Raw genomic sequence first — 27,141 nt, 5'->3', positions numbered from 1 at the left:
TGTATGTTAGATGAGATGTCACTGATCAGCCTTTAGGGGGCACTTTGAGCACTTTCCTGGACTTGAGGTTGTAATGAGCAGATTCGAGTATATTTTTCAACTGTATAAATGTGGTTGTTAATAAAACACAGTAATTTATTATTTTTTTTATTACTTTTTTTTATTATATTCACATTATATGTCCATGTTGTGACTTCTGTGTTTTTTTTTAGTAACCGTCTATGTAGAGAAAGTGCCTCTCAGTAATCGTAGGCTGCATGTACAACCCTGATGGAGAACAGGCGAGGCTTTCAGGTTGGTTGACGCGATGGCCGCTCTCTCAACAATATAACGATTATTATACCGAAAACAAAGACTTCACCGGTCGGAGAGGCGTGTTGTTGCCTGGACTAACCACCGGAATGATAGCGGCATCGTTTTAACCCGTCGGTTTTGCTCTACCGCCCGGTCGGAGACGTCTCTTTTCTGTTAGTGTCTCAGTGTTTGTCTGCTTGGTCTGCCGGGCCCGGAGAGAGGAGCGGCGGGCTAATACTCTCGGATGAGCGGGCTGTAGCGCTCACAGAGGTGGGGGGCTGAATGAACCGGGAAACTAGTCAGTACAGCATCTAACGGAGCTGCATAACATGATTAAATGTTACTAATGTGAGGAGAACAACAAGATGAAGAGTTTGCCTCCTAAACTTGAGTGTTTCTAGCTAGTTAGCATTAGCCCAACGGCAGCTAAAGCTAAAGCGAGATAAGTCATTTAACATTTTGTGGATGTTATTTAACGCAAGAGCTCACCGTTATGTTGCTCATAAGGACTAGTTAGGCACCCGGTTTATTATTTTATCAACGTGAACTCTGTGTTGAGGTTAGAAAACACCGTTTCTTTGCGTTTTTTGTTGTCCGCAGCTAGCTATGTGTTGCTAACTCAACTCTCCGGTCAGTGACGTAACGCTGCTCATTGTTTTGACAGCACGCAGCATCTTAGCAGAGACAGAGAGACCTCCTTATTGTTATTATCCTGCTTCATTTGCTCTGATTTTAATATCATTAACAACAGACGGGAAAGTTCATGTTTGGCTAACTGATGTGACGCAGCACTGCTTCAACTAGACCACTTTACACACCAAACTACTGACAATAACCTGATATTTTCACATTTCATTCATTCATTCATTTCATCCTCACTGTGAAATATCATTTTCCACTTGTGCAATTTTGTTAATAGTCTGTTTATTGTCAATACTGTATATACTGCTCCTATTTTAGACTTCCTTCTATTTAAATGGTTCATATTTTGTTACACTTTGTTTAGCTCTTTTTTTTTATTATTATGTTAGCTGATGTATCTTATGATACGATACGATACAACTTTATTGTCAGTTTGCATTGAAATTCATTTTGCATCCATAGGCAGCTCAGTTTGAGAAAAAGTACACATACAATAGACATACTATTACCATAAACAGACAGACAAGTAAGACCCATCAGACACAAAAACAAAACACATCACCATTATTCATACATAACCCATTACAAAATTACCATCTGTCCTCTGGATTTACATGTCTTTAGCAGCACATTAATTATTATTTAGCAACAAGATGGATTGATGGACAAAAGCGTTCTTTAGCCTGATGCTTGTTTTTTGCACTATCCCCTTTGCTGTTGTACACCACAACTTTCCCCACTGCGGTATTAATAAAGGAATATCTTATCTTATCGTTCTGTTACAGTGAGCCCACTGCCAACAGGCTACTCTGGCTGTAATTACTGCAGCATTGCACATCAGTATATCTCTATTCCTGCAGCTAATTAGTTAAAGCTTTGCTCCTCCATGGTGATGGTGGTTTCTGTTGTCCCCCAAACACTAGCTGCTGCTGCATTGTGTGTGAAAATCATGGCTGTTCCTCTGACACTACAGTTGTAGGATGGATCCAGACGGTGGGGCAGATTCACAAAAAGCTGTCAGTTTGCAGTGGAAGAGCTACAAACTCGTCCAGGACCCAGCCATACGACGGGTTGCACAGAAAATCTACAGATATGATGGAGTGCATTTCAGTGTGCCAGTGAGTTGATTTACGTGATGTTTACTCTATAATATGTATGTGTGTGTGTGTGCACAAAGTTGTATCTTTGAACTGCAACCTGTATGATTTAAGATAACTTAATTTATCCCGAGGGGAATTGTTGTGCAGCAGTTGCAATACAAAGTGGGAAAGAGTGCAAATGTAGGCCTGACCTGAATGTTTCGAAGCTTCAAACGTTGCCATGGTAATCAACCTCCAAATCAGTATCCGAATGCTTCTTTTCTTCATATATAAGTATGTAATAAAAACAGTATAAATCCCCAAATAGCCCATGAAATAAGGAATAATCCCACAACATTATTTATTATTCATATTCAACATTAATTATTATTAGTTATTCTCAGACGGATATCGCTGTTTGTTGTGTGTGTGTACAATAGTGCAGCAACGGCACTGAAACAGGGGAGATGGAGACAGACAGACAGAAGAACACGTCAGCCTGCTGCGCCGCACCGTGTAGCTTCGAATACCTTCGAATATTGCTCTCTAAAGCTTCGAAGCACAAAAAATGGCATTCGGGACAGCCCTTATGGAGTGCAAATAAACAAAATGTAAACAGTAGTAATTATTAGTAAGGTGCAAAAACCAAGTGTAAACAATGCCAGAAATGTAAACAGGTTATAAACGGTAAGTGTCATAAATATAACTGGTTAACAGTAAGGTGCGATTCAAAATCTAAACGTTCTAGAAAGTAAACAGTTAATAGTGAGGGTCATAGAAAATAAACAGGTTAATGGTGCAATCCAAACAGAACTTGAGCCACCCCATGTCTCTGCTGTCCATCTCTCTGCGTGAGGTAGATGCGATGTAAAGAAAGAAATTCCTAATCTTAATTTTTCCAGGACTCTGGATTTCCTCCCGTGGGTGATCAGCGGGACCCTAGACCCCGGAGACTATGGTCCAGGTATACAGAACTGTCCCTGCCAGTACCCAAGTTTAAGGTGAGAATTAGCTGGTCAACAATAATTTCACACTTCCCAGCAGCAAGTTATTTTCACTGATTTTTGTATTGTTTTCTTCACAGCTCGATGAGTTCTATGTGGGTCCCATACCCCTCAAGGAGGTGACCTTTGCTAGACTCAATGACAACATCAAGGAGCCCTTCCTGGCAGAAATGTGTGCCAAGTTTGGTGAGGTGGAGGAAATGGAGATCCTGTTTCACCCCAAGACCAGGAAGCACTTGGGCCTGGCCAGGGTGTTGTTTACCAGCACCAGAGGAGCCAAGGACACAGTCAAGCATCTGCACAACACTTCTGTCATGGGTAACATCATTCATGCTCAGCTGGATATAAAAGGTAAGCTAAACACCCCATCTGAGGCATCTTTAAAGTATGAGCTGGTTGTAAAATACAAGTTATCACAGTGATGATTCAGACAGTTTTGGGTGACATTTATTGCAATGTTTGTACAGTCAGTGACAAATATAATATAATATGTTTTTGTGTTTGTCTATCAAAACACATTTACACACTCTAACACACATTGAAATATAAAGTAAGCCAGTTTTTAAAATACCAAACACATTCTTGTAGTGCACATTGAACCACAAAGCACCCAGAGGCTGCACAACTGTCTAAATTGATTATCTTATGATTGAAAAGGTTAGGACATTTTTACTCTGTACCTGGATCTGTATACACATAGTTTTACATGGTAATAATACACATAAGCAAACAAGTATGTGTGCCAGCTTTTTATTTCATTCAAGAAAGAGTTTATGAGAAAATACTGAAAATGCTTTTGCAATTCCTATATCTGAACCTTTTGATCCAAGTTTCACCAAAAGTGAGTCCCTTGTTCCTCGCCCCAACTTCCCATAAACATTAACTTAAATCTGTTAACAAGCGTTTGAGATGTCCTGCTAACTAACAAAAACATATATATCTAGCTCTCGGTGGAGACAGTTAAACCTGATGGAGTTTGTCTTGAAATCCTCATTATAAGTAGATTTATGTGAGGTGAGCTCATTTCACAGCCCTGTATTTATTTTCCTGTGGCTTTTGTTTATTTCCCCAGGCCAGCAGAGGAAGAAGTATTATGACCTGATAGTAAAAGGGTCCTACACTCCTCAGACTGTGCCCCTGGGAGGCAAGGCTCTGACAGACAGGCTCCAGCCTCAGGCCCCCCCACCACAGCCACAGCCACAGCCACAGCCACAGCCACAGCCACCACCACAGCCACAGCCACAGCCTGACACGGTATTGTTACTTCACTTACTTAATGATCATCTAAAGTTAAAATCTTGATCTAATATATATCCTTTTTTTTCCTGCACAGTCATCAGAAATCAGGCGGAGGCTCTCCAGTGAGCTTGCGGTTTTGGCAGCAGGGGTCCAGGCCCTCACATCAGGCAGCGCCACCCCTTGCTCTGGGGATACTGGTTTCAGTGACCAGCGATTGGACACGCCCCCCTCTTCAGGCCCCTTCACACCGGGCTCCACTGCTTCATCTCAGGGTGGTGGAGGAGGGGGGGGAACACCTTTCAGCTCCAGATCTGGGACTCCTTTCTCACAAGACTCGGGCTACGCCGGCGGCAGGTTAGTTGTTGATATTTGGTCTGTAGAGAGTTTCACGTCAACATGTTACCTCTGCCTTAGTGCTGTCATTGTCATTCATGTCCCTCAGTCAAGACTGAGACACTCGACATCTTTATCCGTACATTATGAAATCATAGTTTATGAGACCTCAAGATATAATTTCACAAATAATTTTATTTATTCATCAGTGTTGATTTAATAACTGCAGTTATATTGCTGTGTAAATGTATCTACAGTGGAATCGGCTTATAGTGATCATGTCTGTCCATGTCAAATTGATCACTATAAGTGGATGGTTATTATACCCACATTTTTGTTGTTGTGCATAATTTTTCATGCAGATTACCATTCCTGTCATGATATTAATGTGCACACAGCACCGGCCTCAGGTATCCAGTCAGAAAGCAGACGGTCTGTGAGGCAAAGCGTCGAGGGAGTAAAGTAAAAAACAAAACAAGAAGTCTATCGTAGTTTTAAAATGTTTTTCCATGTTGTCATGTATGAAAAGACCCAAAATAAACACTGTAAGCGGACTACTTGATTACTATAAGCAAATTATTTAAACTGCATTTGTATAGCAATGATTCTGTCCCAAGCTTTTTGATCCATATAAGCGGTTTCCACTGTATAACCCTTCATAACCCACCGAATTCATACACAACTCTCACAATCCTTTTGTTGTGATCAAATAATATTTGCCTCAGCTCACACAGCAAGAGGAATTGCTCCTGCGTTCTTTGCAGCAGTTATGTTGCAGGGACTGCATGTTTGGACAGTGCACCAAATACCAAAGTATTTTACATTATTATTTTCCGTATAGTATCACTGCTGGAAGAACATAAATTGCTAAAATACATATTAAGTAAGTCAATTTTTGCTTTTGATCATTCAGTGCAACTGGCAGTGGTGGCATAGGTGGTCGGTGGAAGAGTAGCAGTCAGAGTTTGTGAATGTCAGTCATACCTAGGTACACAAAATAAGAATTTGAAATGACTTAATTTGTGTCTTGCAGGCAAACTGGCTACAACACTGGCACTTTGGGCAGCGGCTACCCTCCCCAGGACATGCTACCTTCCTCCTCCTCGTCTTCTGCAGTCTCATCTACTGTCGGAGGATACAAAGTGTCTCGCTACTCGGAGGATGCACAGGAACCGTCAGTGCATCAGCGAGGTCGCCCTATGTACCCCCCGACCACATCATACCGTCCCAACGAGCCGCCGTGCTACCCCCCATACCCCAATGTTGGAGGGCCTGGGCCACACATGGCGCACCACTCCTCAATGCCTCCGCCACCTCTTGCCGCCCAATATGATCCGCCCCCAATGTCAGACAGGGACCGTGACCGTGACAGAGACTCAGGGGGGCGCTACGGGGCAGCGGGGATTGGCTCCAGAAGGTCATCTTACCACCAGCAGCAAGACACAAACTCTTCCACAAAGTACCATTCCCATCACTCCCATCACCACTCAGAACGCAGGGACGAAAGGGGGTACCGGCGAGACAGCCTGGGCTCCCGATCAGGTGACCACAGCCACCAGAGACACCGCAACCACCACCATTCTCACAACCACCACGGCAGCAGCAGCCGCAGGAGGAGCAGCCATGACCGGGACAGAGATCGAGACAGAGACCGAGACAGAGACAGTGACTTCTCCAACAGCTCTGACCCCAGATACAATTCCAACTCCTACCGCTCCTCCTCTAACAGCATGTCTCCTCCCCCCTCATCCTACTCCGCATACTCCTCCAAAGAGCCGGCCCCAGCCCCTCCTCAGGGATTAGACGCTTCCACTCGTCTAGGGGGCACAAGCCTCCCAGAGAGGGGCTCTCTGCCTTCGGTAGGTGCTGACAAGCACCACAGTGCTCTGCCTCCACCTCCCCCACCACCACCGCCCCTCCCGTCAGCCTCAGTCATGGCAGCGGCTGTAGCTGAGACACTTGGAACACTGGACTTCAACCAGGATAGTCCGGCCCGCGAAGAGCAGTGGACAAAGCCCAAACGTCGTCCCAGCACCCCACCCGCGCCGCCGAAGACGCCCCCGCCTGCCTCCCCACCACAGCCCTCCATCGCTTCTTCCTCTACCTCCCCTTCATCTACCTCCCTCCCTCACCATCTTCCCTCCTCCTCCAGCTCCCCACCGCCCCCTCAACGGGACTCCTCTTCCCCAGAGCCAGATTCCACCAATGAGAGTTTACCGTTCGTCTACCACAGCAGCAGCCTCGACTCTCGTATTGAGATGCTCTTAAAGGAACAAAAGGCTAAGTTTTCTTTCCTTGCCTCTGATGAGGAAGATGACGAAGAGAGGAAAGAGGAGAAGCAGAGGGGCGTACGTGGGGATGGAGGAGAGCGAAGAGGCGGATCAGGTGATGCAGGGGAGCACACGAGTGGCAGTCAGGTGGGAGATAATGGAGAGAAGGACCACAGGAGGAAAGGGGAAAGAGACAGAGATGGACACAGAGGAAGGAAACGGGGAAAAGGGGGAGATGGTAGGAAGAGTCCCACTGTACCTACAGCCACCATCCCCTCCTCTTCCTCCTTCTCTTCCCACATCCTTCCCCCAGATGAGCCCCAGCCCCAGGTTGGCCTTACTGGGACGGGAGCTTTGCAGGAGGAGTCTTCACAGGGAGCACCTGATGATTCACGGAGCAGGACGGGAGCACACACACCACCTTACAATGGACAGACTCAGGTAAGATCAGTAGCATGTAATGAGGCTGGAGGGTGTCTCTCAACGGCATTTTGTTCTGACAAATAAAAGCTGCATACTTCTCACTTTGTTGGCAAGTGATGCTTAACAATGTTGATGTTGAAGTAGGATAGGCAGCTTATTATTCTTTGCAGTGGGGCTGTAACAATGGATAGGGTGGGAAGCTTATTGCTTTGGTAAAAGCAACTCAAAAATAATAAGCTGTAAAATGTTTCATGCATGTTAAATATGAAAACATTTGTAAATGGAAAAATGTTTTTATTATTAAAAAAGCACAGTAGGGTTCGGCGATATGTCAGAATTTTCAGAAATATACAACGGTACACCTTCTGAATTCAAGTTTCTCTCATTCACCAATCTAAGACTAAAATTAGCTTAATTGCCTTGTTAACTCACCATAGAACACACGACAGAAACTAAATAAAACTCACCAAATCCGTCTTGGTTAAGCCTCGTTTATACTCCCAAACTGACGCTTACACAAACAGCTGCGGACACATAGTAGTTCTATTTATACTGTCTGCTCGGAGAATGCGCTCCACACATGCGCAGTAAATCACTACACTATCACTTGTAGTGTAGTGGCTTCACAACCAATTTGCCGGCACGCGGACGTCTGCACAGAGCCTACACATATACCCTCTGGCCTCTGATGTCACGCGGACTCCAGTGGACCCTCACGTACTTGAGGACACGGAAGATATAACTCTGGCTTTAGTCTTTTCCACTGTTTCACTCTTTCCACACTCTTTCGTTTGGTCGAAATTAACCCTTAATTCACAGAATAAGATATGAAAATATGCTGACGCAGTTTTTCCCCGCCGTTTCTCTCTCTGCAGGCTGAACAGCAGCTCTTATTCACTCTTCGGAGGCAGACCATTAAATTCGCAAAATAAAATGACAAAAAACAACCGCCGATGTATTCAGCTAATCGCCGTTAGCTGATATATTCGTCCACTCGCCCAACCCTAATGCACACATACAGAAGAATATTTCTTTTATAATGCAAACAAAGGACTCTTTGGTGCAAAGGAAGAAAAAGAAAGGATCGAATAAATAACATCAGGACACATAAGCTGTTGTTTGTTTCTGTGGTTATCAAATTCCTGATTCTGTGGTTTTGAGTTGTCTTTGCCACCTGTCTTTTGAAAGCGTGGTAATCACTGTGGATGCTTAAACACTTACCAGACTTAACACCATAAACTCTTGTTTTCTTTCAGCCCTCCCCCCGTTCCTCAGGTGAAGACATGGAGATCTCGGACGAGGAGGAGGAGCAGACGAGTACCATAACAACGGTGACCACCCACCAACCCTCCATCACCTCATGTTCCTCACCCTCTTCATCCCAGGCTGCAATGCCTTCACAAACAACAGACCCCTCATCTTCACCCCCACCCATCTCTGACTCTGCACAGCACTTTGGCACCTCCATGCACCCTCCGCTTCCTTCCTACCCTCCTCATTTGCCTCCTCCGCCTCCCCCTGGTTACTCCCTTCAGCCACCTCCACTGCCCCACATGGAGCTGCACCCCGAGTATCCTCCCCCCATGCCCCACCACATGTATGACTATGCCACGTCCATGGAGCTGATGAACCAGTACAGCGGTGGAGCTCCTATGTCTTTCCAAATGCAGACCCACATGCTAAGTCGCCTCCACCAGCTGCGCATGTCGTCATCCAATGGCACCCCGGGCCCTGGTGAGGCAGCCACAGCAGACTACGCCTCCTACCACCACCACTCTATGCCGCCACCCCACACACACCACCCCTACATGGAACAAGAGGGGAGCGGGGCGGGTGCTCATTATGACCAGGATCACCGCTACATGCACCCCCACATGCCTTACCCCTACCCTGACCCCCACAGCACTCAGATACCCCCCCCTCCACACCATGGCATCCCGCCTCCCCATACTGGCTGGCAGCCACACGTCTTACCGCCACAATACCCCTCTTACATGCCCCCACCTGTCTACGGCACCATGCTGCCCGGGGAGGGAGACGAGTACCGGGCTCCAGGAGAGGAGATGCCCATGATGGCTGAAAATAATCCACATGAAGCCACAGTGCAGATGGTCCTGGGCAATCTGATCCAGGAAATGAAGAACATCATGCAGAGGGACCTGAACCGAAAAATGGTGGAGAACGTTGCCTTTGCGACTTTTGACGAGTGGTGGGAGAGGAAAGAGACCAAAGCCAAGGTAAGGAAGACTAATCTCAAAAAGGCTGGTGTGGTCTTAGGCTAAATCCACACTAATACATTTTCACTTTAAAACAGATAGCTTTTGCTACATTTATGCCTAGCGTCCACACTACTCCAGCATTTTCGAGCCCCTAAAATGGAGACGTTTGAAAACGTTTCTGACCCCGATTTAGTTTTAAAACTCCGGTGTTGCGATTTAGTCTGGAGGGACAGAAACCGAGATCTTTAAAAACAATGACACCCACGTTTGCTTCTTGATTAGGTCTTATCAGTCATGACAGGTTCTTCACTTATTCGTCACGCCCCATCACGTTAACCTTTTCTGGAAGAAAACAAACATTAGCCTTGACGACCAGTGGTTAATTTCGCGATTGCTGTTCTTCCTTCGTAGTATCTTCTGCAATTGAACAACCGACCAAGCTGCTTCCTGTTTACACCGGCCCTTGCATGCCCAGTGTACGTGAATGGTCATGTGATATGCGTTTTCAGCCGTGGTGGTATGGACGAAGATTGATTCTGAAACGGCCCTAAAACGCTCGTCTGGATGGAGATCGTTTTCGATTTCGAAAAACATATTAGTGTGGATGTAGCCTTAGTTTTTAAGCTTGCTTGTAATGTTTTTTGTGTGACGATTTTATTCACTTCTGTGAACATTTTTGGGGTTTGTTTCATTAAACTTAGACTAAATCTCTAAAAAATATTTACTTCAAGCTGATTCTATGTCCAGATTAAAAACTACCATCAACAGCTTTATGTGTCCTTACATGCACACAAATGCCACAAATTTTGCTTCCTCCATTCTTCAGTTTAAAAGATAACCTTACATGCTTTCGCTGTCTCATTACTAGCAAGGGAATGTCTTGCTTTACAAAGCTGCCACTACTTTAACCATTTAATGGCAGCTTGAATTTGCCTTCTTCATTCTCAGTAGCAAGGTGATGCTGCTGACCACACTGATCAGAGATCAGCATTATACTGTGAAATGAAAAATGGGAATAAATACAAATTGTAAATGTGTTCCTCCTCTAGCCTTTCCAGACGATGGTTAGAGGAATGTCTGCGTTACGGGATGATGAGAAAAAAGAGGAAAAGGTCAACCGTCCTCGGGAGCCTCTCACGGCTCTTGTGGATTGGGCAAAGAGCGGCGGCATGGAGGGATTGTCTCTCCGGGGAGCACTACGACTGCCTTCCTTCAAGGTAAAAGCACCACACTGCGGCAGATCTTGGTCTGTATCTCCATGTTCGACAGCTCACACTGTGATTTGATAAATTAACCTCCATCTTCACCTCTTATTAAATACGCACTGGCACGTGTCAATTTAACAGTTACCAAGAAATGTATCCCCATCATGTCATGCCCTCAAAGTATAAAATTATGCAAAAAAAATTGTATTAGTATAATAGTAATAGTATTAGTTTAGTGTTTGGTATTTGTCAAAATTAACTAGAACCGTTAAAGTGCATCCTTGCCTGTGTCTGATTGATTTTATGAACAAATATTGTTGTTCAGGTGAAGAGGAAAGAACCTCAGGAGATCAAAGAGGGAGACATGAAAAGGCCGCGACCCTCGACTCCACCAGACGAGGATGACGAAGGTTTGCTGAGCTGATATTGAATATTTAAAAAGAGGCAATTAATTATAGGCCCGCTGCATTATAACTCTTAAACTGATGTCTTGTTTCCAGCTGCTGAGGGGAGGATGCCGGAGGCGAACAGACATGGAGCCGAAAGGGACAACAAGAGGAGGAAAAAGAAGCCAAGGAATCTTAAACCTTGGGAGCTCGGCAGTGAGGGAGAGGAAACGTCGGATGGCTCCTCCACTGAAAAGGTGTTTTTTTTATTGTCTTTTTTGAAGGCAAACAACAAAATGCTTTGGTGTTTGGTGCACAAATAAGTCATTTGGAAACTAATTTATATAAATGTTATTCATCAAAACGCAGGCTGAACATTACGTACAATAAAATGTTTGATGCATATGGCATGTTTGATGCATATGGCATGTTTGCACTTATTGATGGCTAGATGGCAGCATTTCACTGTTATTTTGTCAGTGTTGTAACTACAACCTGTTTTATGTGTAGGAGGACGGAGAGGAAAGTGAAAAGGAGTCTGATGGTAAATCACAACCCATAATCTTATTACTGTCTTTGTTACTATGTTTATTTTCAGTTAATGCAGTAATGATACCAACTATCTTTTTCTTTTAGATGATGCCCTTAGTGTTGATAGTGATGATGAGAGCCTCTCTTCGTCCTCTGAGGGCTCTTCCTCTTCAGCATCCTCCTCTTCATCTTCTTCTGAAGATGAGGACGAAGAGGAAGGAGAGAGGGCTGAGAGTGAAGGGCCAGACACCATGGATGAGTCCACCATGGACAGCACAACCGAGAAACATGACAGGTATGAAGAATTCTGTGTTTAGTCCGTGTTATCTTGAGCGTTATATCAATAATATCTGTCCTCAGAAACACAGTTTGTCAAATGTCAAAGAACATTTAATTAAATGTTCTTTTCATCATGTCATTATTGCTGGCTTCAATGTTTTCTTCTGTTTTTCTCAGGGAAAATAACGCAGCTGCTGTTTCAAAGGCAGAGGTCAAAACAGGTTAGTCCTCATCAACGTCATTCACAAACACACATCACATCAACAATTACAAAAATAAACCACAAAGGTGAACCATTAAAGCGCCCCCCCCCCTCCCCCCCTCCAGCCAGTGTTACTTCCTGTTTTTTGGTTAACATTCTTTCTCAAACAGAGAATGGGGGTGTGGCTAATAGTCAGAGGTAATTAATTACCATGGCAACAAGATTGCATTGTGTTTCAACCCAGTTTAGATGAAACCAGCTAAGAATTAGAATTTTGTGTAATCCACTGTGTTGATTGCTCCCTTTCTCAGCACACAGATAAAAACCCTAAAGGAGAAAACCAAAAAATTAAATGAAAACCCTCAGTTAGCTAATGAAGCAAGTTGGGCTTGCTAACTACAGATTTAACGGTTTGCCGCTGCTCAGATGCAAACGAGCAAATGTGCCTGCAGCTTGGAGGATGATGTATGACTTGCAGCATCTCCCATTTTACTTAATTTTTTTTACTTTGAGCACAAAATTAAGTTATTTGTCAAAAAAAAAAAATGGCAATCAGTGTGGCTAATCATCTTAGTCAGGAAATGACCCAGATAAATATGAAATATCATAGAAATGCCAAAATACACTGGACCGGGACTTTAAAGGAAGATCTTGATTACCCATCTGCTTTGCAGCTTTGAAAATAGTGCAACATTTGGAAAAGCTCTGTCAAGCATTGTTTTAAGTTTGGATCTCATATTCTCTCTCAGGTGAACTTAAGGACAGCAAAGCAGATACAACAGCAGCACCTATCAAGCGTCCTCCATCGCCCCTGTACCCGCGCCCTTCGTCCCCTATTGTTGTTGTGCCCCCTCTCAAGAAACGCAGGAAGACTGTCTCGTTCTCCACAGGCGAGAACGACGGCAAAAGCCAGCCGCCGACTGCACCGCTTTCTCCATCTCCCTCACAACTGGCGGGTGAATCTCCCCTCGTCTCCCCTGTCAGGCCTCCAGACTCCCCCGTCACTGCTTCCCCGTCCCCCTTGGCTCGTCCCACTCAGGGCATCCAACTTCTCCCCTTCGCCTCCAAACCAGGTGAAGGCAATGCCCTCATCGTGCCCCCATCTGGACGAACCCAAGATTCTGACGAGTCCAAAAGACTTCCTGTTTCTCCTCAGACCACGCCGGTCAAATCCCCTGGAAAACGGGGTGCAGGCAAAGACTTCCCCAAATCTCCCATCCCTCCTATCATGGTGTGCCGCACCGTGCAGAACCTGCCGTTGGACCACGCTTCTATGTGCAGGATGGCCTTCGAGGAGGCTCCTCCTCCACCTCCCGTCAACAAACGGTCCAGAGGCAGGCCTCGGACGACCAGCCTGTCTGCTTCTTCCTGTCACTCCCTCAGAGAGGAAGACGAGGATGAGGAGGAAAGTGAGCAGAGGTTGAGACTCAGAGAGCAGCTGGGGGCATCAAGCCTCCTGCAGCTGGCCTCAGCTTCAACTGACTTGTCTGTGTTGGCGGACGTAGCCCTGAAAATGGACCCTGACGCTGGGGACTCAGAGGAGACGGAGACATCTGATGAGGCGGAAGAGCAGAAGATGGAAGAGGATCTCTTCTCCCCAGAGTCTCTGGCTCTGGTTCTGAGCCCAGAGGGTGTAATTGTCCTCATGGAGCACAACTACTGCAAAGCCCCTATTCTCCCAGTACCATCCGGTACCAAAAGGACTTCCTCCAAACAGGACTCCTCTGTCTTACTCCCAGCAGACCTCAACACTATTTCTGGGGTGCTTGAAGCGCCAGAGGAGGTCATTGGAGAGGCGCTGCCCTCCAGAGGAGATACAAAAGAACACTTATCTACAATGGGAGTGCTTTGTGAGTCTGAGGATGCGGGCCAGGCTGCGTCTCTAACTCCATCGTCAAAGAAGAAGATCACGGCTGGCAAAGGTTTAGAACTTGAAAAGGACAAGAGCAAAAAGAGGAGAAGAAAAGACAAAGAAAACCTCGAGGTTCATCACTCACCAAAACAAAAAGAGCAGCCGGGCAAGAAGCAGAGGAAGCGGAAACTAGAGGTGCGTGGGACTTCTGCTTTTTTCCTGTAAATGTTTGTGGATGTCTTAACCGTAAACGGTTTGTCATGCTGTAGGTAACAATCTGTCACAATATGACTCATACGTAGGTCCAAGTTAAGGTTTCTGCAACTATGGCAATGTCATCATTTCCCCACAACGAAATGACTTCCTCGTGCATGCACAAAATCTCTCAAATATATTAAATCAATGGGAATACCAACACGCTGCAGACAATATAATTAGATGTAATAAAAAAGTAAAGACTGTTTTTAAACCGGTATGACTAGATTCGTTTTTCCAGCCTGGTATTCGGCCAGTAGCACCTGTTTACTCTTCTATGCTTGTGCAGTGAGTTTTTCCTCACACATGCCGGGCTGATTGTTACTGATTGAGCCATTTGCTTAGAAACTTTTCTGTTAATCAACCCATGGAACATTAATTTCACTTGAGTCTGGACCACGGAAACTGAACACGGCCTCAGTGCTTGTCCATAGTTGTGTTCATTCACAGTTCATTGGTAATAAATATTCCTCTTCCTCTGTGCAGGACTCTGAGGAGGATGTGGACGTGGAGGAGCTTGAGTCAGGGGAGCTGTCCAGCTCAGACACCGAGGACGAGGTGGTTGAAGACGTGAGGAAGAGTGAGCGCCTCTTCCTGCAGGAGGCAGGTGTGACATCATCCCAGCGTTGGCCTAAACCTGCCCCAGCAGCACCCGAGCTGCTGGCCATCAAGTTTGACAACCGCAGTGAGTTTGAGCAGATGACCATCCTGTATGACATCTGGAACTCCGGTCTGGACGGCGAAGACTTGAGTTTGCTGAAGCAGACGTATGAGAAGCTGCTACAGGACAACCAGAGCTCTGACTGGCTCAACGATACCCACTGGGTCAATCACACCAATATCCTTATCAATTACCACGCCATGAAGATTAACAATGTCCAAACAATCTATGGCTGTTTTCAATCAATACATAGCCTAAATACATATGATTTTTATTTTTATATGGATAAAATGTGTTACATTTTCATGTCACTGTGTGGTTTCCTGCTGTTGTCCTTGACCTTTGAGCTGCACTAACCAATTTGCCAAACCCTCGGCGTAAGAAGAAGAATGCTTGCGAACAGCTTCGGGAGCATGTGACCGGTTGTGCCAGGAGTGAGGGCTACTACGCCATCAGCCGCAAGGAGAAGGACGTCTATCTGGACCTGGACCTGCCCGAGCAGGTCATACGGGAGGGGGAGAATGTCGACAGCTCGGTAAGCAGTCTCACTATTTCAATCTCTGACTCTGTGATCCTTAGTATAGAAGGCAGCAGGAATGAGTCCTGAAACCCAGAAATGAGTTAAAAAAAGGTGGTTGCTAACAAGTGACTAAATGAGACTACAGAGGTTGTTGTGACATTAATCATCATCATGCCGACCCGTCCGCCTTTACAACCTCGTTGTGTGTATATTTGCGCTCATGCTAGTATTCTAACTAAGGCAATTCAGTCAATTCAAATATTTAATCACGATTAATCGCATTATTATCCCTAGTTAATCGCGATTAATCGCAAATTAAACACACATTTTGTATCTGTTCAAAATATACCTTAAAGGGAGATTTGTCAAGTATTTAATACTCTTCTAAACATGAGTGGGCAAATATGCTGCTTTATGTAAATGTGTGTATACAAGACAAGCATTATTAGAAACAGTTAACCACACAAAACAATGACAAATATTGTCCAGAAACCCTCACAGGTACTGCATTAGCATAAAATAATATGCTCAAATCATAACATGGCAAACTGTGGTGTAGTTTGTTTAAAGCCTAACGTTAGTTTTTTACTTCTGCCGATTGCATTTACACTTCAAAAATCATAAAAGTGTTGTTCATTTTGTGGAGATTATCTCACTGAACAAAACGTGTAAGTATCATAAACGTTTGTTTGCCACAGAGTTTATTTTCTGCAATAATCGAAAACTTAATGGAAATATCCCATCGGCTTTTTGTCGAAGGAACCATGGCGATGCTAACTTCCTGTTACTGTTGGGGGAATCTGTTTGTTTAACAGTGATGGACTCAAATCTGTGGTTCTCCAATGATTTTGCCAATTAATTAAAAAAGAAACTGCCTGTTTAGGTCGGTTGTTGTCAGTCCATATCTCACAAGAGACTTTGCATCCAGCATTAGGCAGATGTTTACAATGATATTTTGGACTGTTGCTGTGGAAGTAAGGGGGGTTTGATTGTGTGGAAATTCACAAAAAATCCGAATGTGCTTCCAGATGATGACCACAATGTGGAAAGAATTGTGTTGCCCAGCTCTGTGCTCGCTCTGTAAACAAACGTCAGGGGGTATAGTAGTGGCTGAATCTGATTATTATAAATGGTGATGTGGCACTTGATAATACCTCTTAGGAATTGAACTGGCAGGGAAGTAAGTAAGTGCAATCGGATCACGGCAGTTTGGCTCAGATTAACTGGACATTTTTGGGGTTGAGATAATAAGATGATTTCCAGAGTAGATGGATGTTTTTGGATTTGTGGAAGAGTGATGCGGCTTTTCCAAAAAGCTGATCAGCACAATGCTTCATAACTTCACTATTAGTGTTGTAAAGTCTCGAGGTTTTGGTCAATTAGACGATACAGTAACTTATGGTTGAACACAGCTAATTTCATAAAACACAAAAGGACTTCATATCTTCAGTCTTCATTACCTGTGACATTACAGATTAGTTTAAATTTATCCAGAATCAAATATTAGCAGCTTTCAGAGTTTGATATTGTTTAAAGATACAGTAGATTATAGTTACATTTCCATGTTATTTTGTTGGTTAGACCAGAAGTATACTCAAGGGTTTATTTTTTTAAATCAATCATTAAAATTTAAAGCAATTAGACATGCTGATATACTATCTTTAACTTTAATTAAATGTTAATTATAGCCTCAGATTATATCCTGTTTTGTGAAGCACTCTGTGCTGCATCTCTGCAAAAATGGTTCTACAAAGACAGTCTTTATATTAGAAGATAAAATTTGACATGTTATTGAAAATCAAAGGATAAAAACCTGTTTGTGCAAATTTTACAAGCAAATGAATTAATGTGTGACACAGTTTGCCTGGACTGATAAGGAGTGTAACCGTTCTGTGAGACAGATGGCTGACAGATGTCTCAAGTGCTCTAAAAGCATTTGAAGAACACTGTGAGCTTTATTTGCTGGACAAAATAAATCATGGGTTTCAACATTGTCCCCACTAACAGAACTAAACTAATATACATTTTGTTTTGGATCCTCAAAGCTTCCAAAGTTTCACACCAGTCCTTCCTGCCACTGGATTTAATTTACAAACAGCACACTTTGAAACAAGCAAGCAATATAATGCAGACTCCTCACAAAGCTTCTGTCCACCAAATCCTCCAGATTCAAAAGCTTTTTTTTGTTATTTTTAGAGCTGGACCAAATAGTTCGACGCTTCATTCATAATGTTGACAATCAAATTCTAAATCAACATACGAATGCTGTGCAGCTTCTTGTTTTTGCATGTTTATTCATTGTGTTTAAAGCTGGTATTTCTGCACAGCTGCAGATAAAGATAAGGCTACACTTCTATTATTAGTATTATACTATTTGTAGAGTTAGAATCCAGTGGTGGCTGTGTAGGATTGTTTCCGACTCTTGTGATCCAAACATTTCCTATAACTCCAGATCGAGTCCAAAAGTCAAAGTTTATTGAATAAATTCAGATGTAATAATTTCCCAAATTAACATGTTTTTATCTAACGAAATATTCTGCTTCAATCCATATTTGTTGGCGTTTAGCCTTTCAAAAACATTTTCAGTACAGTCAAAAAACTGTTTACCTGTATTGACGTGGAGGTCTAGCATTACATTTACATAAACACAATGAAAAAAAAAAAAATTTTTTTTTAGGGTGATGTCATAAAATATGAGGACAGACATTCAAAGCTTTATTCGAAAACCTCAATAGAAGCTTCAAATGTAAAAAATGGCATTTAGTACAGCCTTAGTTATTTTTCAACCCCAAACCCACTGTTACATATGCATGCCATGTGTATTACATCCCTCTTTAAGTTAGTTAATTGTAATTCTCTCTTTCTCTCTCTCACTCGCACAGTTTTTTAATCCTTTCAACCTTCCCACATTTAGTCATTCCTCTTGTATAATGTTGGGAATTGAGGTTCATTGGGTCACTCCAGGAGTTACAACCTCCGTATGACACCAGCTTGTCGTCAGGGAAAGTAGGAACATTTGGATAATACGGTCATTTGCAAGAAGCTGTTGATATTTGGCGTTGGTGCGGTTTTGAGGGGAAAATCCTCATATAGTTGTATGGTGTTCCAGTGCAGAACTTGGGACTCCCCAGTAATGTGTTTTCCATTCTGGCGTTGTGCTGTGACTCACTGACTCCATGGCGAAAAGCGTGTTTCACACACAGTTCAGTTCCTTAGTTACCTGTGGCTAACCTCAGTGTTTTTAGAGGACGTGTTTTTCAAAGAACAGTCTGTTGGTGTTCTTCAGAAAGGGAACAGATGATATGTTGGTAGTCTGTCTTTTTAATCACTATACAGCTGTTGCCACCCTCCTTCTCTTCAGCCAGTCAATTATTGTTTCAACACATGGCATACATTCATACATAACGCCGCCTCAGCTATTAAAACACACACAAAAGCAAAAAAAAGTGCCACAGCTGCACATTAATTAGTCATCTTTTTCTTACAGACCATCTGCAACATTGATGTTTTGAGCAAATGGATGGTTTTAGCCACACACATGCAAAATGCAAACAGACAGACATAGGCTGTTGATGTGGAATTAAATCCATATATTCAATCCATTAAAAAGGACACAATTTATTAAGGTTTGTAAGAGTTATGAAGGATATAAGAATTGTCTTGTCATTATTAACAACCAGGCATGAGCCAGAACTGCCATTGGCTTTATAGGTAATTAGGGCTGTCAATCAATTAAAATATGTAATCACGATTAATTGCATGATTGTCCATAGTTAATAGCAATTAATCAAAAATGGATCACACATTTTTTATCTGTTCGAACTGTACGTTAAAGGGAGATCTGTCAAGTATTTAATACTCTTATCAACATGGGAGTGGGGAAATATAATTGCTTTATGCAAATATATGTATATATTTATTATTGGAAATCAATTAACAACACAAAACAATGACAATATTGTTCAGAAACCCTCACAGGTACTGCATTTAGCATAACAAATATGCTCAAATCATAACAGGGCAAACTGCAGCCCAACAGGTAACAACAGCTGTCAGTGTGCTGACTTGACTATGACTTGCCCCAAACTGCATGTTATTATCATAAAGTGGGCATTTCTGTAAAGGGGAGACTCGTGGGTACCCACAGAACCTATTTTCATTCATATATCTGGAGGTCAGAGGTCAAGGGACCCCTTTGAAAATGGCCATGACAGTTTTTCCTCGCCAGTATTTAGTGTAAGTTCGGAGCGCTGTTTAGCCTCCTTTGCGACAAGCTAGCAGGCAAGCTAGACATAGTTGGTACCAATGGATTTCTTTCTGGTTTCATATGATGCCAGTATTTTCACCCTATCTTTTTTGAGCCCGCTAGAACCTCCAAAAGATTGAATAGCGGCCGGGCCCGAAAATTGCAAGTTGCGTTAATTCGTTAACAGAAATTCATTTTTAACACCACTAATTTCTTTAACACATTATTATCGCTTTAACTTTGACAGCCCTACAGGTAAAACTTGTTAGTAGGACAAATTCATTGGTTTCTGTCTCTTCGGGGGAGTAATTGGTAAAGAAAAATGTGACAGAGAATAAGGCAAAAATAGAGTTCCTTTGTTTTGAAATAATGTGCTTGAGAAGACTGACAATTCAAGACAACTTGTAATAATTGCTGATGTCATGTATATACACACACATATATATATACCGAATTCAATGCTGGCACATCCTGTATTTGTTGGTTGTATAATGCGTCATGCTGGACTGTAAGCAGTGAAGAAATAGTTGGGTCTAAGTTTAGTTGTAGAAATAGAAGAGAAGCTTTCTTCCATCCTTCCTCATAACATTTACTCACAGTCTGGTGAGACTGGTTTCCAAATGCACGTCGCCCACACTAACAGGGCTGTTGCGCATTCAGGTCAAAGTGCTTCTCTTGTTCAGTCACCGCCAGCTCAAGGCCATATGATAAAGTGAGATTGTGTCAGTGGCCCCTTTGTAAAGCTCTCTGCTGTCTGTTTCCTGCCAGGGAGCGAACCGGGTCCTATCAGAGAGACGCTCAGAGCAGCGCCGGCTCCTCACCGTCATCGGCACCACGGCGGTCATGGACTCTGACCTGCTCAAACTCAACCAGCTCAAGGTACAGACAGTCACAACCATGGTATCTCATGTACCCACTCAATTACAACACATTGTTGTGCGTTTTGATAAAGTTAATTTGCCAGTATTAAAATTTCACAATATATCTTGATATAGAATATTATTTCAAGAATTCCTGAAATAAGATAAAATCATATTTCAGCATTCAAATGTACTTTAATGACTATAAAACGCCTGGTGAATGTGTAATTAAGGCTGTTATGTTGCTGCCACTTTAGTTACTTTCAGCCTTTTTTTCCTGAACAGATTTAATCTTAAAGGGATAGTTTGGATGTTTTGAAGTGGGGTTGTATGAGGTACTTACCCATAGTCAGTGTATTAGTACCAGCACAGAGGCAAGGCAATGTACAGCTATTGACGGGGGCAGCAGCAAAACATATTTCAGACACCTAAAAAAAATCCCTATCAGTTTAAGTGTACGCTATATTTAGAATAGTTTCACCTCTTTACCTTGCCGTCAGAAAGCCCTTTCTGGGGGGGAGCTGAAGCCGTTATCTATGCTCTCTTCAAAGCCACCAGACTCCATTGTCAAAAACTGATAATTTTACCTCGCAGAACACGGGAGTTGCTGGTCTGCCGCTGCCTCGATCGGTTAGTTTGTGTTATTGTGTGTCTTTGGTGAATCCAAACTTACCCTTTAAAACACCAAAGACGCACAATAACACCAGCAAACTAACCGATCGAGGCAGCGGTAGACCAGCAACACCCGTGTTCTACGAGGTAAAATTACTGTTTTTGTCAATGGAGTCTGGTGGCTTTGAAGATAGTGTCCTAGTTCCCCTCTGAAAGGGCTGTCTGACAGCAAGGTAAAGTCTTGAAAATATATTTTTAGAAAGCGAAGGAGATTTTTTTAGGTGTCTAAAATCTGTTTTGCTGCTGCCTCCGTCCACAGCAGTACATTACTTTGCTCCTGTGCTGGTACTCCTGTCTATTTCTCTGGACTGAAGGCGTACCGACCACCATCTACTCTAGATAATAATGACTGACTTACGTCTTTGCTGACCAAACATTGCTATCTCCTTTAGCTGCCATGACAAGGTTCAGTTTTTATCCACAGCAAGTCTACAACGGGTGGAGCCACATGAGTGCAACCGACAAGAACTCAACCACCTCTATAATATTGCCTCCGTGAGATAATATTATCACACAGAGGCAAAAAAACGTCTTCTATTTACTTTGTCTCTCTTTTTTGGGCCCGCCACCACCCCCCCTCTTGGGAGGACTAAATTTACTTTGAAAAGAAAAGTGATAACACTAATAATAATAATAATAATCTTAGTCAAAACATATTACCTAAACTTGGGTCTGTTTTGGTATCTCTATTAATATACTGTATTCTATGAATCATGATTGAAACGCCTCTTTTATTCGAGCTGTATGAGGATGAAAATATCTGGTTAAATCAGTTTTAAGTTGTTCATGTTCTTTTGGCAATAGTTTTGTTTCTTGAAGCAGGCAGATACATGCCTACATTCATAAAAATAATAATAGCAGTAATAATAATAGTAATAATTAATAATAATAATAATGCTAATAAATCAACAATAAATATATAGAAAATGTATTTAAATGTTGTTTGTGCAGTAGGTCATACTTAGTAGTAGTAATAATACCAATAATTATGATAATAATTATTATATGATTTTCTCTTTATTTTTAACGTGCTTTATAAATAAATTAAAAAATAAACGCATAAATAAATAGTTGCATCTTCCATTTACTACAGCATACCACTTTTCAGCATGTTGCTCTGTGCATAATACAGAGAAAAACACTGAAGACTGGAGTAAACTGCTACTCTAACTTTGTCTGCAGTGACCCCTGTACAAAGTACAAATTGCATGTGTGTGTGTGTATTACACATGTAGTTTAATAACCAGTTTGCTTACACATAAGAGCTACGTTTTGACCAACAAAAGCTGGACATGGTGCCTTTCAGAGGTCCTGTATTCACAGTGATGCTGCTAACTTTGCACACTTTTGAGTCATGTGTATATATCAGTGATTAGCTTGCTTGCTAGGAAGGCATTAATCCTTCAACGCAGGCCGCCTTTTTCCCCTAAACATGTCGAAGGCTAACTCTGTGTTGAACACACAGACAGGAAACCAGTCTCAATGTCCTCCCTTCACCAGTAACACCCTAAAGAAGGGTGGTGACCGTTTTTTACTGGAACTAATCAGAACACAATCTACTTACAAACTATGACAACACCTAAAAGCGTTGCTAACGTGTACCAGGCTGGCGTTTCATGAAAACTCAAAACATTTTCATCTGCTTTATAATTTCTTTGCCAAGACCTTTCTCACAGTGAGTGTTTTCTGTCCTTACGCAGTACCGCAAGAAGAGGCTTCGCTTTGGACGCAGCAGGATCCACGAGTGGGGCCTGTTCGCCATGGAGCCCATCGCTGCCGATGAGATGGTCATTGAGTATGTGGGGCAAAACATCAGACAGGTACTGCCTCCAGTCTGTGTCAATCTGTGTTGAGCCAGTGATGATTATTAAGCAAAACTTTCCAGACATCCAATGCAGTCTGTATGTTATATAAATGAATGTAAATATGACAGTAAATGAAACGTTAGTTGCGCATCTATTAGATACTGGTTACAATGAAATGTTTTGTTTGTGTCCAGATGGTGGCTGACAATCGAGAGAAGCGGTACGCACAGCAGGGCATCGGGAGCAGCTACCTGTTCAGAGTGGACCACGACACAATTATCGATGCCACCAAGTGTGGCAACCTGGCCCGATTCATCAACCACTGCTGCACTGTGAGTCTGAACATCCTCAGTCAGCACATATTCACATCTGACGTGTTTTATAGGGTTTTTCCATACACGTGTGCTGGCTAGGCTCGACTCAGTTTGGCTTGGCACGGCAGGGATTTGCATCTCCATTACAACAGGGCTACCCGTTTGAATGTGTGTGTGTGTAGAGGTCAAAGGAGCCGATGGATAAACGCATTTCATTTCCTGTATTCTTCACAATATAAGTCTGCCCATCCCCCATTATTTTTGCTGCTTGTTCTCTTCCTCTCTGCAGTATTAGTAGACCTGTTTTGGCTGAACCGCAGCCGAATGAAATGAGGTTCAGCAGTAGCATAGCCTATTTCTCACTTAAAATGTCTCAGAAGTGGTTTTGGTGGATTGTTTAGACGCAATAACAAAAGGTTTATGAGCAGGCTGCCATGTTGTTTTCTGTTTGAAACGGCAAGCAGAAAACCAATCTGGTGCATTCCACGAGAGGGTACGTCGCCGCTTGAACGGCCAGTTGAGTGGAGCAACACGTCCCCTAGTGTCCTCGCTGGACCTGGTGGACATGTAGCGCTGGATTTAACATTATAGACATGACCACCGACTATTTGTGTAACAATTTAGCCACAAATCCACAGACTGACCAAACACGGTCCAGCTATATAATCGGTTTTCTACCGAGTCTTATTATTAAGAATAGTCGCTAACAAAGCATCGTTAATTCGGACATAAACATTTAATTTCCTATAAATCCTTCAAAATAAATGTCCCCCATTATTTTGTTATTTAAAAGCTTTTGTTACAAAGCAGCAACTTAACACGACTCCTGTACAGCTGAAAGCAAAAAAATAAAGCAGAAATCTGAAAGTACAAACAGGGACGCAGGAGAGAAACTAAACTTAAACACACAGACTTACTTAAAAACGTCACATTGGTCTCCTGCAACACATGCGTGTATGAGGGGTAGAGGGGAGGTCGTCACGTGTTGGCCACATGGATGTATAAAGAGAACTGGATACAGCGTTGTAGGCGGGCGCCCGTTCATTCCTAAGAAAGTTGCTCAGTGGCGCATGAAGCCAAAATGGCTCGAGTGCCAAGAGATACAATACCTGGATCATCCGGCGATCTTCCGCATCCATTGGGCCCATAGAGCAGGCACAGTAGTGTTTCCTTTAACTCCTCCTCCCAGCCGGGAGGTCTGAGTCTCATTCAAATGAACGGAGGAAGGAAAATAACTTCAGCTTCAGCTATTAGTGCATTTTACAATTTTTAGGACCTAGGAATTTAAATAAGGGATATTTAAGTGTTCTTAATGGGGAGTTGATTTACCTAAAAAAAAATTAGCTGTTGATTTATAGACATCTCTTTCCCAATGAAAGTCTTTGGGGGAAAAGTATTTTTGGGCCCAATGGCATCACGTGATGGACAAGTTGAGGTCCTGCCATTTGGCCACTACAAATATTTGCTTCAAAGCCTGGCGCTCTTCCTGGGGGCTAGGTGTGTCACGGCCGGTGAGAAGTAACCGCAACCCGCTTGGAGGCGGGTCAGGCACACATTGGCCCAACTTTGGAAGATGGTCCAACACAGCACACTAAAACGGGTAATGGAAATGCAAATCAGCGCGTCATGGTTTGACTCGGTGCTTCCAAAAGTGCCGGTGGAAAAGCCCTTTTAGATGTGGGTCATAGTTAAACAGCCTGTGACTCATTTTAATTCATGTAATTCATTTCTGGAGCTGTTGCTCATCAGTCTCTCATCGCTTTGTTCCTCCAGCCAAACTGCTACGCCAAGGTCATCACCATAGAGTCCCAGAAGAAGATTGTGATCTACTCGAAGCAGGCCATCGCCGTCAACGAAGAGATCACCTACGACTACAAATTCCCTCTGGAGGAGAACAAGATTCCTTGCTTGTGTGGAACAGAGAACTGCCGTGGGACACTGAACTAGTGGACGCGCTTCTATTCCTCACTTGCCAACGGACAGCCGGGACCGGACACCTGCCGGTTCACCCTCCTCAGAGTGTACCTCGAAACAAAGCCACCCTCCAACCCCCACCCCCCCACCCCGTCCTCATAATACCCAGGAAACAGAGACACACACACACTTGCACTTTTCACACACACTTTTCATTCACTTGGCAGTTTCACAAGCCAGTGTGTGAGAGGTTTGTGAGGGGGGCCTCTGCTTCAGCACGAGCTCCTCTGTGGCAGTATTGTTGGACTGCATTGGGTAATATGTTCCGACCGAGCGGTTCGGTGCAGCCAGGCATGAAAGCTCTTTATTTCCATGCCAACACCCGTTTGAAGGAAGACAATAAAAACTGAAAAGAACACCAGTATTGTATGTCTATGTCAGCTCACATAACCTACAGCCTAGTCCACTCTTCCAGTGTCAAATCCCTCCCTGCACCCACCCACCCGCTCAGATCCGCACACAGACGCACAGGAATATCTGACAAATTCAGGGTTTTTAAAAGCGCTTGTTAAGGGCGCGCTTTTAAGATGACAAACTTCAATCAATTTGGTCTTCAGTTATGCAAGATTTCCAAGTGTGAAGATTGTTTTGGAGCTTTTCTTTTTATTTCATTTCATAGTATTATATAATAATGTTACTATTGCTGTTATTAATGGTATTTTTTTTAGTTGCATTCGCTGTAAGTATCTTACAGTGAAATGAGCTTCAGTGTACCCCATAAAACTATCGTTTCCCTTCTCCACTGTGCGTTACTCTCCTGATCCGCCACAATGAGAGTAAAGTCCTTACAACTATTGTTTTTAACCCACCGTGAAAATATGTCCGTTAGGTTTGTAGCTAAAAGTGTTTTATTTTTACATGGCTGCTGAGTTTTTGTCTGCAGGATCAGCACAACGGAGAATTGGCCTGTTTTTTTTCTTTTTGCCCCGAAGTTAAAGCTATGTTAACACAAGGTCTTGTGACGAGAACTGGTTAAGTGTTTGTTCCGTCTGTTTGTCTGTGTTTAGTTCCTTGGAAGCAAATGTCGACGATTCCTGTTTCAACAGTTGGCAAGTTCTTCTTCCTTCACCAAACTCACGCAGGTTCTAGTAGAAATGTGTGGTCCATGTTAAACTTAGTCTATCTGTGTGCCACACATGTTTTTAAAAGGCACATTTATTTCACTTGGTCAGGTTTAGTTTTGTAACGTTTTTTTTTTTTCCCGTTTTGTGGGCCTTTCCCAGAATGCATTATTTTATTTGAGAGTGTGGAGTCGTTCGCCCCATTGAAAACACCCCTCCCTGAAAAATGTTTCTGCTCAATGCAAACAAATGTCCTGCTTACAATCTGTTTGCAGTGTCGATGGGTGGAAGGTATATATAGATAGGCCTCAGCGGGTTTGTGATACGTTGCAGACAGCAGGATGTATATGGCCCTCGTGTTGTGTCTCTGTTTTTCAAATGGCTAATAGCCGTCCAAAGTTTGACTTTCATTTTGAACTTTTAACTAGCAGACTTTTAATTTTGTTCCCTCCCGAACAGGAACATGTGTAAGATATTTCTTGAAAGCCTTTCAGTACAAACCAACCCTCTTTACTACAGGATAAAAAGATGAAAGGAAAAAAAAATCAAAGTACATGTAAATATTGTAGAGGTGTTTGTTTCTCGTAGAAACACACTGATTTCAAGCTGTAAATATGTCGTTCCTTTTCCTCTCTCCATGAGGAGGAAACATGTACATACCTTCCATTCATTTATTTTTTATTGTTTTTCCTTTTAATTTGATGATTATTTTAATATTATTTGCAATATTTCTCTTGTATTAATGCGTTGGACCCTTTATTAATGGTGCATTAAAATATTTTTTAAATAAATGAAAACCTCATGTTTTTCAATAA

General features: G+C 42.9%; 1 protein-coding gene across 2 annotated transcripts; it reads left to right on the top strand.

Annotated features, from left to right (window-relative positions):
- The first annotated feature begins 429 nt into the window (after nucleotides 1-429).
- Nucleotides 430-27,141, top strand: setd1a (SET domain containing 1A, histone lysine methyltransferase). 2 transcript variants are annotated; one of them, XM_074655984.1, is made up of 21 exons: nucleotides 430-564; nucleotides 1,910-2,054; nucleotides 2,918-3,016; nucleotides 3,100-3,370; nucleotides 4,092-4,273; nucleotides 4,353-4,612; nucleotides 5,625-7,302; nucleotides 8,541-9,521; nucleotides 10,553-10,720; nucleotides 11,034-11,118; nucleotides 11,209-11,351; nucleotides 11,605-11,638; nucleotides 11,731-11,920; nucleotides 12,082-12,125; nucleotides 12,856-14,153; nucleotides 14,700-15,051; nucleotides 15,228-15,409; nucleotides 20,409-20,519; nucleotides 22,873-22,992; nucleotides 23,172-23,309; nucleotides 25,065-27,141. In XM_074655984.1, exons 2-21 carry the CDS (start codon nucleotides 1,917-1,919, stop codon nucleotides 25,236-25,238), a joined length of 6,648 nt encoding a protein of 2,215 aa, XP_074512085.1. In that variant the 5' UTR covers nucleotides 430-564; nucleotides 1,910-1,916; the 3' UTR covers nucleotides 25,239-27,141. The 2 variants fall into 2 exon arrangements, with proteins under 2 accessions (XP_074512085.1, XP_074512084.1); XM_074655983.1 differs by lacking the exon at nucleotides 430-564 and having other exon boundaries at nucleotides 1,787-2,054.

The sequence above is a fragment of the Sebastes fasciatus genome, chromosome 13 (assembly GCF_043250625.1).
Source record: "Sebastes fasciatus isolate fSebFas1 chromosome 13, fSebFas1.pri, whole genome shotgun sequence".
Taxonomy (NCBI): domain Eukaryota; kingdom Metazoa; phylum Chordata; class Actinopteri; order Perciformes; family Sebastidae; genus Sebastes; species Sebastes fasciatus.
Note: the sequence above shows the minus strand (reverse complement) of the source record. Positions and strands in the feature narration are given on the sequence as shown.